The sequence below is a fragment of the Desmodus rotundus genome, chromosome 1, assembly GCF_022682495.2.
Source record: "Desmodus rotundus isolate HL8 chromosome 1, HLdesRot8A.1, whole genome shotgun sequence".
Classification (NCBI taxonomy): Eukaryota; Metazoa; Chordata; class Mammalia; order Chiroptera; family Phyllostomidae; genus Desmodus; species Desmodus rotundus.
In genome coordinates, this window is record NC_071387.1 from 188,839,114 (window position 1) to 188,853,554 (window position 14,441).

The 14,441-nt window shown below is 44.9% G+C and overlaps 1 protein-coding gene across 3 annotated transcripts in view; it reads right to left on the bottom strand.

Moving 5' to 3' along the window:
* The window catches only part of RETREG1 (reticulophagy regulator 1), a 112,697-nt gene that overhangs the window by 69,725 nt on the left and 28,531 nt on the right, over positions 1-14,441 (bottom strand). For 2 of the 3 annotated variants that reach the window (XM_053914007.1, XM_045186204.3), the window contains exons 2-3: positions 11,395-11,501; positions 6,156-6,186 (exon numbers count right to left, since the gene is read on the bottom strand). In XM_053914007.1, coding sequence (XP_053769982.1) covers positions 6,156-6,186; positions 11,395-11,501 — 138 coding nt within the window. Of the gene's footprint in view, positions 1-6,155; positions 6,187-11,394; positions 11,502-13,638; positions 13,697-14,441 lie in introns of those variants that run through there. The other variant, XM_045186206.3, reaches the window with a different exon arrangement.

Below are 14,441 nucleotides of genomic sequence, written 5' to 3' on the forward strand. Positions count from 1 at the left end.
AAATGTTAAAAACTATCAAAAACAAAAATTATAATAAAATATAATACTGAGAGCTCTTCAATAAGGAGTCCTAAGTACTAAGTCATTCATGGTCCCGCAAGGGCTGCTGCTCCCAGATCCACAGCCGGCCCGACCCCTGTGTTTCTCCCCACGTTTTGACGCGATAAATCTGCCTGAACGCAAGGAGAATATGTTCCTCGTGAAAGCAATGGACATGAAGGAACAGGTCTAACAATTCACTGCCCTTGCCAATGAAACCGGTGGGCTATGGAAGGTACTGTACTTCCTCTTTTGTTCTATTTTAATGCCCTGGGAAATTTACCAGCTGCTGTCATGAAGATCCACGTCGATTTCATGAAGGGTTTTTCCCTTGAACTCACATTCTAGGTATGTGTTTTAGTTGGACAGACTCCTGAGAGAAAAGAATGGCCCTTAAATGTCCGGCATGAGGCATTTCTAAAACTCGTAAGTAATTTTTTATATAGGTACACCACTGATGGTGAAGAATTAAGCGTGATTCTCTGTATCACTGTCTTCCAGAACGGCTCTCAAAACAGCTAGTAGTCCTTTGTTCCATACTTGTCTTCAAATGGGGTAGTTTTCAACATACAACTTCAAAAATGAACACAACAGACTGGAATCTGGATGGAGAACTTTGAGGGACTTTTGGACCCCATCTCGGCAGCTCTGGCTAAGAGCGCACCATCTCTCCCTCAATGAATGGGTCTGTTCTTTCCCGGGAGAGGAAGAGAAGGGCTTTGACTCTCCATTGTGCAATACTACAGAACTGTGCTCAATTATTGTTTTCTAAAAAGGGAATAAAAGGCCTATTCGGAGTTTTATTTCGGCACGGCAGAGCCTTCACAGTGGTGCTGAGCTCCCAGGCCTGCCCAGGCGTCTTCGGCCGAAAACTCGCCCAAGCACAGATGTGCCTGTGCTAAAATCCAGCATATTCTGGATTTAAGTGAACTTATTTCTTGAGGAAAATATTTTTCATTTAATCTAATCACATGCATCCTTCATAGCAAGATTTTATTTTAAAACTCATGGAGTTGTGGCTCCCTGTCTAGAGTTCTGGCTGAAATTAAACTAAAAAAAAAAGTTTCCAAATATTATGGCTTATTAGAAAGGTACAAGTACAAGGTTTCAAAGCACAGGTTACAAGGTGACTTTTAGACACATTCAGAAATGCCAGAACTGTAAAATCTAGCAGTTTCAAAGCATGAGTCGGAATTACTGCTGTGCCCAACAGGGAAGAAAGAAAACTTTTCAAGCTACCACGTGTTGCGGGGAGGAGCCCAAACGGAGTCACCTGTGCCAAGCCCACATCGCCAAACCAAGGCTTCATACTGAACGTAACTGCAGTTTCCACCTTCCCCAGCAATATAATCTTAACCAGTCAGTCTGGAATTTTCCGGTGAGCACCTATGAGGTCATCTGCCACACAGGCCTTTCCACAGGACGATGAGGTAATCAGTTCATTCCGATCCCTTTCCCTCCTCTCTATGAAAGGCCTTCCATTTTGTACAGGTCTTGGAACTCCTTTCTATCTGATGGATGGGATGCTGCCGGATTCACAAGTTGTTCAACACAGCCAATTAGACCTTTAAAATGCACTTGGTTGAACTTTTGTTATTTAACACACAGGACTATGTAATGCTTTTTACTTGGTAACTCACCCTGTCTATGCAATTTTGATGAGTAAGTAATGATTCATAAATATAGAAAACAGTTGTCACACTAAATTTTATTACTCAAATGAGACAATTTAGCAAATGCTGGATGACTCTTCACTTTTAACAGAGACATAACATTGGACTCAAGGATGTAACCAGCCATTTCTTCCTTAAATGCTCCAATTCACTCTAGGCATATGAGCTGGGGCAAGCTCAGGACTCAGGCGTTACAGCCACAGATTCTTGCTCCTCTTCCCCAGAGTGGGGAAAAAAACCCTAGAACACAGCTTTAGCAGTTAATCTGGATGCTGACAAGGCAACAGGCATTTTATTCCGCAAAGTGGGGCTACGTAGCTGCTACCTCTGAGAGCAGGTGAGAGAGCCGGGCTCAGAGGAGTCGTCCTACAACTTGACTCAGCTAGATGTAAGAAGCTCACAACTGGTGCTCACCCCCACTGGTCCCAGAAGACTGCCTGTTAATTCTCGGCTGTGCCCATGAAGAGGCAGTTCATGGTCAGACAAAGTAGATCTGATGACCTCTTTCCACCATTGGAAAACCACCCCCACTTCCTATGACAGACACTCTGCTACAGGCAGGGGGATTCTGGTCAAGTCTGACAGAAAATCCCAGAGCTCTCAGCCATAATTTCCAAAATTGTTAGTTCCCATGAAAACCCCCTGTATTTTCTGTAAATGGGCACTGATTAAATGAGATTTCTGATGAGAACAGCTCCTTCGTCTGGGATATAATGTACAAAACTATTAAAGAACTAGGTAACACATTTTTGAATGATTGGTACCTATGTAAGTAAAGTCATTTCTTTCTAGTTTACACTTTCTTAGAAAAACCTGGCCTAACTGAAAACAATTTTGTTTTTAAAGGTGAGGTGCACACTTTTCCTTGGCTAACAGGATTTTATTCAGTGCTCTGCCCCAGTCACATGCAGAACTAAAGAGCTATTACACTGTGGATCAGGTTTCGTTTCAATACCCGGAATGAGTCATAAAAGATGTCAATTTGGTTAGGCGGACAGGCAGCTCTGTATAAACCCTGTTCACAGACTGCAGAGTTAGTGCTTATTGGTTATTAAAAGTATACGTCAAGCATGAGTACATCTCAGAATCTACCCACTGAGAATCACGTTTGCACAAAAATGAATTCTCCAGGTACAAAAGTCAGAATGTGAATGGCATGTGACTAAAATTACCCAATTTTTACTGCTGATGAGAATGCTGGAAATTAGGTGCTAGCTTTACTGTTATGCCATACAGTATAATACACATGAACGCTATGAGAACCCTTTGAATGTCCAGAAAAACTCCACATGCATACATGTACACACACACCGTCCTCCTCCTCAGTTTGCAAGGAAATACTTCAAGCTTAGCTTAGCTGACAAGAGCAAATTTTCCCAAAGAGTAATAACAGCCTGTGAAATAACAAGCCACTAGATTAAAGAAGGGAGGCATTCCTTCCCCCACCCCCAGCTTTACTGAGACATAATTTACGTAAAACATTGTATAAGTTTAAGGCGAACAATATGATGATCTGACACACATACACATTGCAAAATGTTTACCATAATGAGGTCAGTTAACACATCCTTCACCTCACATAGTTACCACTTTGTTGTCACGGTGAGAACATTAAAAATGTACTCTGTTGGCCACTTACAAGCACACAATACTGTATCGTTAGCTACAGTGACCATGCTGTCCATTAGGTCCCAAATGCATTCCCCTTTTAACTGGAAGCCTGTGCCCTTTGGCCAACCTCTCCTCGTATGCCCCGCCCCCCGGCCCTGGCAGTTGCCCACCCACTGTGTTTGCGTGAGTTCGGCTTCTTTAGACTGCACGTGTGAGATCCCATGGTATTCTGGCTCTCTCTGTGTGACTTATGTCACTGAGCACAATGCCCTCGCAGTCCATCCGTGCTGTCGCCAATGGCAGATTTCCCTCTTTTTTAATATCTGGAATAATATTCCATCATGTATTTGTACCAATTGTCTTCATCCATTCATCCGCCGACAGACTCCTAGGTTGTTTCTCTGAGTCTGTGAATAATGCCGCAACGAACAGCAGGGTGAAGACCTGTGTTCAATCCTGTTTTCATTTTCTGTAGACATATGCCCAGAAATGGAATGGCTGGACCATGCAGTGTATAGTTCCGTTTTTAATTTTTTGAGGAACCCTCATACTGTGTTCCATAGTGGTGGCCCCAGTTTACATTCCCACCAACAGTGCACAAGGGCTCCCTTTTTGAAGCGCTCCTTTTTAATGTAAAAACTTTACAATGGCTTCATGAAGGGAGAATGCCCCATTATTCTATTCACCTTTTTAACCGTGCCTTTCACGGCCCTTAAATGAGCCAACTCGAGCCCGATGAAGAGAAGTCTGGCTCATTCTGAGACTGAACACAAACCACCCACACGGGGCTAGCGAGAGTTAAAACTAGCCCTGGTGTGCTAACCTGGGAACCCGGGCCGTGCAGGCCGGTGGTGGTGGGAGCAGACTTCTAACTAAGGCCAAGTGAGAGGGAGGTTTCTGGGCTCAGCACCTGAGACCCTGGAAGCGGAAAGACCCTGATCCCACACAGCTCACAGAAGCAAGACTGTGCCTCCCTCCGCCTCCAAGAACCTCTTCTCCACCACTGGTGTCCATCACATGTGTTCAGTATTAAAAACACAAGCACTACCCAGTACTAGAGGCCAAGAATCACTGTAAACAACATACCAAACCATCATCAAAGGAATTTGAGGAATAAATATTTTAAGTTCACATCGTCAGTAGGATGAATAGATTAGGAGTGCAATTATACAAGGGAAACTGCAGTGAAAGATATCAGAAAGTGTCCCCCCCACGTCAGACACCAATCCCAAGGCCTGCTGTCGCCTGTGCTTCTGACTCATCAGCTCCAGATGGCAGGCTCCAACAATGCCCTCCGTGAGTTCGATTAATTTGCTGCAGCAGCTCGGAGAATGCAGAGAAACACTGAACTTACTAGATCACCAGTTTATCACAGAGGACGTAGCTCAGGGACAACCACGTGGAAGAGATGCACAAGGACACAGAACGGGGGAGGGCACAGAGACTCCACGGTCTCTCCACATGTCCAGCAACCCAGACGCCCTCCAAACCCTGTTCTTTGGGGGGTTTATGGAGGCTTCATTACACAGGTGTGGTTGATTAGATCACTGGTGACTGGTGACTGGTTGGATCTCCAGCCCCTCTTCCCTCCCCAGAGGTCAGGAGTAGGGACAAGAAGTTCCAACCCTCTAGTCCCATGGTTGGCTGCCCTGACAACCAGCCCCATCCTTAGGTGCCCGCAGACTGGACGCTGGGCCCTGGGAACGACCTCAAGACAAATGACCAGCCTTGCTGGTTCCTCCCCTGGGCAGTGCCATCCCTCCCAGACATCCTTCCACCTCCCTGACAACCACTGGGGGTCCGATTTTCCTTCTCACGTCCAATGTCTCCCTCTGTGTCGGAGTCTCCTGGCATGCTTACCTATTTACATTCCATCCACGGGAAATCGGGACCCAAAATGGAAGAACAAACAGGCAGAAGTCAACCGTTCCATGAAATTACCCTTTACACCTCAAATAAGCATTATTTCCAAGAGCACGGCTTTTCAAGGCACGTTATATAAAATACCAAGTTGTGTTTTTTCATAGGAATTTAAAGGCACTGTTTAGTCCTCCTTTTTGTGTATTCATCTCATGCTGGCCACTGTGATACAAATCGAGCCCCCCAAGCACCTCCCTCTATGTAACACAAGAATTTTTTAAAGGCAGAATTAAAAAAAAGAGTGCCTATAAAAACTCATTTTACTGGAATATCATCCTCAAACTTTCCTCACTTTTCCACTTCCCAAAAAGCACAGTTGGTGGAGGGAACTGTGTTCCCCTCATCAACTTCCCGGCTCTTTCATCTCCCACTTGGAAGCAGCATGTTCATTTCACGGGAGGTGACATGAAAAGGGAAATGACTCGTCTGTGGCTGGGCAAGGAGTCGTGAGGTCAGTCAGCATTTGCTGTGTCCTCACTCCTAACGGCCTTGCACCTGCTCCTCCCACCCCAAAGTGTTCTGAAGCAACAGCATGGTCAACCCTGGAATGTTCCAGCAGAGTTTCAGGGCCCGGGGTGCCCTGTTCTCCCCCAGCACTGCTGTTCACCCCCCAAAACGAGGTCTGAAAGGAGCTCCCTGGTGGAAACGCCTCCCTTTCTTCACTTCCAGTCCCCATAGGTTGTGACTGTCACACACTCAGGTTGCCCAATATTGCAGCAAGATGTGAACTACTGCAATGAGTCCCAACCGGATCCTCGCCCTCGATTCGTTGGAATTTTCTTCTATTCTCCCATTCTTATAAATTACTCTAGGATTTGGGTCCCTGTCACTGCAGTATTATTTCAGAGATCCATCTTGGCGGCTCAGTCACCTCCCCCCCATTAGCCACAACACAGAAAGTAAGTTTCTTACCTTTCACTGAGGCTTCTCCACAACTGTGCACCTGCAACGAGAAGTGAAAGGTAAAACTCAACCGAGGTATTTTTCTCTGGAGGCATTTCTCAACTTGGAAATACTCTGATCTATTTAAAATGCATGTTTACATCTTTAAACTCTAACTATCCCATCATGCTCTGTATAAACCTTCGATACGATAACCAACGCAGGCAATTAGTCCACAAATATTTACTGAGATACTACTACATGCAGAACACTTGGACCGGTACCATGGGAGATGGAAAACTATCTACCACGTGGTCCTGCCTTGAGAACTTGACTGTCCAGTGGGGCAGCCAAAACCTGGGCTCAAGGAAACATGAACCACGGTAGAAACTACACAAGAAGACAAACCGTGAGCGTTCCAGAAAGGAGGGAATGTGGCTACTCAAAAAAGCACCCGTAACAGAGGTGGCATCTATGCTGAGCTCTGAAATGGTGCTGAAAGAGGAGAACTAAGACATCTCATAGGAGAAAGGAGAGGTTTGCCTATTCATTCTTTAGGTGTTTTGAGCTGATATACAGGCTCAGGTGAAATCAGCAGAAAAATATACACTGAGGTCTCATTTGCTTTCTTGTTCCCAGTAGCTTTCTTCACTGGACTGTGCCATATTATTACAGTTTCAACTACCACTTTTAATGAACTGGCTAGAAGGCGATTTAATGAAATGGCTGCAATTCCCATCAAATGCAAGAGATGTCGTCTCTTGTTCCTCAGTATCCCCTATCACAGATCTTCCCATCAAATACAAGAGATGTCATCTCTTGTTCCTCAGTATCCCCTATCACAGATCTAGGTGATAAGTTCTTCTTAACAGTTAACCCCAGGAGTAGGTTTCTCAAAATTGCTTGCAGCCTTTCATCAGATTATTAGAACTGTGCACTTGATGTGGTTTCCTCTTTGGCTTGGCTGCCAGTAAGCCCAGGGATAAATCCGCTGCTCAATTATGGTCGCCATGTTAGACTCCTGTCCTTCTATGGGACCTCTCATAAGCAGTCTTACTCTTTATGTTCCTCGCAAGCCACCTCAAACATTGTGGAGTGGAATGGCATATCGAAACAAAGCACATAAACAACGTAAAAGAACCCAAGGAATGACGAGCACTAGCGAGGTCTCAACTAACGCTGGGAAGCTGGAGAGACGACCTCCTAGAGCACCAACCTACCTTGCCACATGATGTTTCTCTGACCACCCTGGGGCCAGGGGTGGAGAAAGGAGATAACAGTTTGTGGATTTGTCTGTTTTGTTATTAAACATTGAAAAAATGAGCATGTTTGCTGGCTAAGTGGACAGGGCACGTAGAGTGTAGGGGCAGTCACTCTGCAAACATGGAGCACAGACCAGGCAGGGGCTGCACGCGGCTGAGGGACAGTGCGAAGGAAGAGGCTGAGCAGGAAGACACTTGAACTGAGCACCAGGAGCTGGCTCAACAGTAGCAAGGGATGGGAGACTGGGCAGAGGGGGTCCACTGAGGACTGACCTGCAGCTTCTGCCAGGGTTGGAGACGCTGTATCTCTAAAGGCTAAGTAAGGTCAAAGATGAGGCCACACTAGTAGGTAACCAAATACAGGTTGCCGTTCAAGCCATCAGGGTACAAGCTGGAATGACAGAGAATGGAGGGGGCACAAAGGACTATAGTTCCTAGGCCATGAGTCCTGGTGGGCCCAAGTGCAGTAGCAACCAGCACATGGCACAAATGGTTAGTGTGGATTTCACGGCAAGAAAGGCGTGACCAGATGGCGGGTGAAAGTGCTACTCAGGTGGCCAGGTCGAGCCCTGCTGAGCCCAGAGCATCTTAAGGGAGAGCTGGGGCAGATATTCTGGTTCTGCTGCAATGAGGGAGAAGGAGAAGGAGGTGGTGGTCAAGGAAAAGTCCCTGGGTGCAGAAGAGCTCCCTGGAGCCCAGACAAAGGGGTGAATGCAGGGAGCACACATTCAAAGGTGCATTGCTGCAGGAGCGAGAGGAAACCCATGGCAGCTGGAGGTTGCCCACGCTGGGGACCCGTAACAGAGACATGGCTCCTGTAGGTTTCATGAAGATTCACTCACAAGAAGGATCTCTACACTTTGCTCATCTATTTCAAGGTAAGCACCTAAGATGGTGTTAAAAATAATAATAGAGGGAGAGTAAGATTACAATTATATTCTTAACAATGGAAGTTTAATATCTTTAGCCAAAAATGTTGTGAGGTGTGGGAAAGTCGAGAGATGGGAGGTGACAAAACAGTCCCATGACCCCTGATGACTGGGTCGTCCTTTCCTCGTCACTGCTGCCGTCGGCCAAGGGGCCTAATGAGAGCAGCTGGCAGTTCTGACCGAAGCCACGGCATTACCATAACTGCATCTGGACCTAATTTGCAGCCGATCTGATTCTGTGCCTCCCAGAGAGCAATTCATCACGGCCAGGCGCTGGGCTGAAAGGCTGAGAGGTCAGGCTCCTGCCAGCTCTTTACAGGCTCCAGACGGGTCTTTGTCCTACAAGACTTTATGAAGAGCAAGAAGCAGGCACCAGTGTTTCTTCAGTCAGAGACTGGGGGTGCTGCGAAAGCACAGTAATCAATCCCACTTCTCCTGTTTTTCTTTCGTTCAGCAAAAATGGCGTACTCAGAGTAATGTCGGTGAAAACCCCGACAGAAAGATTGGCCAGGGACAAATGTCTGTCCTACGGGGCAAAGCATGAGAGCTCCACTTGGATGGAGAGCCCAGGGGTGTGTCTGAAAAAGCCCAGTGCCTACAACCGGCCCCAGCACAGAGAGGCGCTCACAGACTGACTGACCAGGAGCAAACCCGCATCGCTCCCAGTGGCAGCGCTGAACAGAGCAGACTGTTACTGTGCCCAAGGCACTTCTGTTTTACCGTCTTATTGGACCCTTACTCAGCCCTGTAGGATGGGTTGGTTTCTCCCATTTCACAGGACAGAGAGATTCACAGAGTGGAGTAGGCAGAATAATGGCTCCCAAAGACATCAGGTTTTAATCCCTGGAAATTGTAAAATGTCACTTTTATGGAAAAAGGGACTGACCTGGTACGATTAAGCTAAGGATTATGAGGTGAAGATTATCCTTTGCAGAGGGGCCCCGAATGCAATCACAAGTGTCCTTGTAAGAGGAAGGCAGAGAGAGAGTTGACTCAGACAGGAGTAGGTGATATGGCCAAGGAGGCAGGACGGGAGTGGTGTGGCTATAAGCCAAGGGCCAAGGACACCAGCAATCCCAGCTAGAAAAGGAAGGAGTCAGATCCTTCCCTAGAGCCTCCAGAGGGAATACAGCCCTGCTGACACCTTGACTTTGGCCCAGTGACACTGATTTTGGACTAGTGGCCTCTAGAACCACGAGAGAAGAAATTTCTGTCATTTGGAGCCACCAAGTTTGCAGTAATTTTTATAGCGGCCACAGGACACTAATTCAGCCTGCGATGGGGTCTCTCCACAGCTTAGAAATGGAGAGAATGAGCTCAAGAACTAGACATTTTGGGCTAGTATTGTCCCAACTCTACCACCTTAATTTTTTTTAAAGGACTGAATCTTCACAAGGCAACGTTCCTTGCAACTTGTGAATATGCAAGTTCTATATTTGCCAGAACATGAAGCCATTGAGTCAGCGCTGAAAAGGATCTCCGTGTAATGGGCCAGGGGCGAGAATAGGACAGGTATGAGGTCTTTCAACTTCATCCTCAGCCTTCCACACTTGTCTGCTCCTTGTAACTTGTGCTGGGAGCAAACTGATACACCACGGAAAATATGGAGATGCTCGGCTTGCTCTGTGAGTCAACTTCCTCTACTGGGCTAAAGTGACCATGGATACAATTTGTCAGTGGCTATTTCTACTAAGATTTCCTACTAAGAGAGAGGTTCCGGGGGGGTGAAAATGTTACAGAGTCTGTCTGAGAAAAACAGGCTGTCCTCTGCCAGTCATGAGTCAAGGCAGAAACATGGGAACCGCCACACATGGGCCCTGCCGGCCCTGGTACACAACCCCCAGCACTGCGGTGCTCCACCGGGGGCGGCCTGCACACACCTGGGGCCGACAGAGAGCATCAGGGCAGGGCCTGTTAGGCTTCCACACTAGGAGTCTGTCTCTGATCCAGAAAGGGAGGTTAGGGGAGGAGAGAGGGAGACAAGAAAGAACATGTGCAAGAATATCATCTAAATCTACAGATTCGTGAAAAGCATATCACTGGACAAAAACATTCCCAGGACACTAGAATGAAGAAATTACCTTCAAACCTCAAAACATAACAATATAAAACAATCTTTCTAAAAATGATTTACATTTTTAGAAATGTGAATGGTTTTAAGAGCCATAAAGACTTAAAACATAAACTGAAGTCCACCAGAGGACATCGTGATGGTAAACGTGTAGTAGGTTTTACGCCTGGCCCTGGTACTGGCATCGGGAGAAGCGGGCCCCCCACAACGAGGCTGTGGTGCTCCGGCCAGCGCTAGAACTCTGGGCAGGCCTTACGTGCATGTGTCCACGTGTACCCCCGGCAAAAGTAGCCCTCCGTTTGGCACTACACTTCGTGACATCAAATGCCTCACTGTAACTTTCTCCTAGCTACTTTTAATCAAGTCAACCCTACCACATGTAGGCTCGCCGGGCCCCATTACTCCACGGAGGGGTTTCTGCCCACTTCCAAAACCAGCTCAAACCGTGGTAGAGGACGACCCTCCGAGTGTGGAAAAGCTGGACCAGATTTATGATATAGATAAATTAGTCAGAAAACACCTGCAGAGAAATTTTTAAATAACTGAAGTTCTCACTTTTAAACTGAATGTTTAAGTCAGTTTTCATCATCAGCTAATTAAAAATAATTTAAGCATTTAATTGTTTTTAAGCACGGAATTATTTTTGTTCATTGAAGGAGAAAAAAATACATATGTAAACCAGTCCATTTTCCAATGGCCCGTTTCATACATGTAGGATGTAATAAATATTTAACTATTATCCTCACTGCAGCCTACTTAAATATCCAAATGGTATTTAAAATAACAGTGCTTCAAGCTAAAAGAGAAACCAATGCATACAAACCTTTTTCCCAAGAGCAGTAGCTATGACAAGGGACAGCATCAATTAAATAAATAACAAATATTAAATAAATATTGAATAAATATTTAAGCTCTGAAGGATCTGTTGGTTCGGATGCCTACACAAAGATCAGACATTCGGGCCCTAAAAAATTAAATACCATACAATGAACTCTGAGTTTTCTTACCTCTCTTTCTGGACAAAACCATATCCTTTATGATTTGCATAACAACACGCCCAAGTAGCGTGATGGCAACCAGGTGATACACTCTCCATGGAGTCAATGCAAGGAACCTATAGGAGCAAAAACAGACAAACCATTGTGGCTTCGGGATTTTTCTCTTTTTTGAAAAATTAGATTTAGTTTCTGCCACAGAAACAAAAAGCACCTTCAACAATGATTTCACTATTCAAATCACCCCACTGTTACCACACAGAAGTTACTTAATAGGCATCAAAGTCAACAAAATAAAAGCACTTGGGCCATGTGCACTTCTGTGCCAGGCTTTCTCCTCCGACCTCTAACTTGGACAGGGGACCTGCTCCCTTGGACCTGGCCCAAATCGCGCTCTGCGAACAGATGGAGAATGGGATCGACCTGAAACAGAATTATGGTGGGCTGGAAAGGCAGAGCTGCAGGGTTTTTAATATACCAGAGAAGCTACAGCAGATGCCCTGTCCTCTGTTTTATGTTTTTCTTTTATGTCCCATTCATTTATTAACTACTACACCCTCCCCACCAAAATAACAGTTATTAAGGACCCAATTAGCTAGCACTTTCTCTTTAAGGTCACTACCCTTTTGTCAATCTGCCCACCTCCTCTCCAAAAACAAAGAATCTTTTATTGTGAACAGCGTACAAACACTACAGTACTTTTAAAAAAAATAAGTCACAAGGAGCTTCAAGGTTTCCCGTAGAGGCTGAAGCCCATTTCACAGCGGTAATTGGCCAAGCTGCCAATAATATTAACATTGATGTAATCATAATTCATAAACAAGTTAACAAATATGTCATTTAATGCTAATTGCAAGGCATGATATAGAATATAGACAATTAAAGAACACATGGATACTGTCTTCTAGAAACTAACTTCCTCATCTGAGAGAGTAACACAGATTGAGCTCACAAAGTCCCATGCAGTGAGTCTCGGGTTCTGTAACAGAACCTGAACAAAGAGCAGAGGGAAGCAAAGAAGAAACAATTAAGTCAGGAAAAATTTTCTACAAGTGGCACCTTAACTTTGGAAGGATAAATGCAATTCAGAGAAAAACAGAGGCTGTTCCAATTGGAGGATGCAACGTGAACAGAATATCAGAGTCAGGGAAGGGTGAGGTATGCCCATGGCATGCCAAGTGTCCGGGATGGCCCCAGCAGAAGGAGAAGGATAAAAGAGAGAGTAGGGAGATTAAGGAGACAGGCTGGAGGCTGACTGAGGCAGGCCCTTGAATGATATGTTAGGGCTTTTGGTCTTAATACCAGCAGTAGAGATAAAGCCAAACATATAGAGCAGGAAAATGAAATGATGGGTGATTTAGGAAAATGTCGGGGGGCGAGGCAGCAGAGAGCATGAGGTGAAATATAGAAGTATGGACTCTGCGGCATTAACTACAAGGTCATGTTTGGTGAGAAGAGGTCAACGTGAGACACTGGTGAAGTTGTGGGTAAAGCCCTTTACCAGAAGGTAGGCAAGCCAAGTTCTAGCTTTGGTTCTAACGTTAACAATGTGTGCGACCTGGGACAGGAAAATGCGTGATTAGTGCTTCTTAAACACTGGTCTGCAACTGCCACCAGGTTGACTGCCTGGGAAGCTACTTAAAATACAGATTCCCAGACCCCAGGCTCTTCCTCTAGGTCCTCTGAGACAGGTGGTCTAACTCCTAGCAGTTACATTCCATCAATATTTACTTATGGATTGCCTACACTGGGCCAGGCACTGTGCTACCAACATGGAATTAATGGTGAACAAGAAAGAGCATAGAGGGAAGGAGCGGCCTTAAAAGATAACCCATAATGCAAATACCAGTATCTTTAGTAATACTATTTTTTCCTCCACTAAGCAACTGCTGCTTACTCTGTTTGCTTTTTTTTTTTTACTCTGATGTTCGTTTTAATCGAGGTTGTTCTCTGGTATGTATTTTCTTTTTTAGCCTACCTCCTCCCTATCAGTTTATCATTAATCCTTGCTAACTGTGTATGTGCCAGGCTCTTCGGGGGTTCCCCACCTCATATTGAAGTGGCCATTTTCAAAATTTTTGATGGTGACCCAGTGAGAAATTCGCTTGCATGTAAATACAAAAAAAAATAGTTTCAAAAAATAATATTTATCCTTACAATCTGTAATGCCTTCTGATACTTTCCATTGAATTCTATTACATTTTTGGCTGTGACTCACTAATGTGACTCAGGGCCCACAAATGTGCTGTCATTCACAGTTTGAGTCACTCAGAATCAGACGGAATCTGCAAATGTTTGACCAGAGTGTTGCATTTGAATGGCCTTCTTTGCAGAGTCGGGCAAAGGCCTAAAAGAGAAAGTTCCCACAAGTGTAAAGGTCTTTAGACCTGGCTAGGAAACCTCGTAAATATTTTTCTAAAAAATCAAAGAAATGCAAAACCAACAGAAGCACTGAAGGTCATTACTTATTCTCTTAGCGGAAGTTACAATCTTCCAGGATACAAAAATTAGGTAACGACAGGATTTCACCCCACAGCCCTGGCTCCCAGAAGACCTAACTTGAAGACGTGGCCATGGTAACTCCAAAGAGCACTGGGGATGCGACGCCCCTGTGTGTCCCGGGCAAGGATCCAGGCGGCACCTTGGCCAAGGGTCTCAGTGGTCCTTAAGAATCCTCAGCCAGATGAGAAGACAACCCCAACAACGGATTGGGATGGTAATGCCAAAGTGAACCCCAAGAATTAAGTATAGAAAGTTCTAAAAAATGAAACACAAATATAAATAATTTGGATTTAGAAAAACTTGCACACATTTGGTGCTTTAATTATTTGGCATTTTAATTATACTAAGATGATTCACCTTATGGCTCCAATTTAAAATACATAGTTGTATAATTAAGATTTGTGATTTGCAATTAAAATCTTTGGAACACTCTGAGTTTAACTCATTCATTTTATAGAAATTGCCAAATATCTGGGAGGACTTGGGTTATTAGACAAAGTCTTAGTTTAAAAACTTCTACTTTGGTAAATTTCAAACATATACAAAGAGAGAGAACA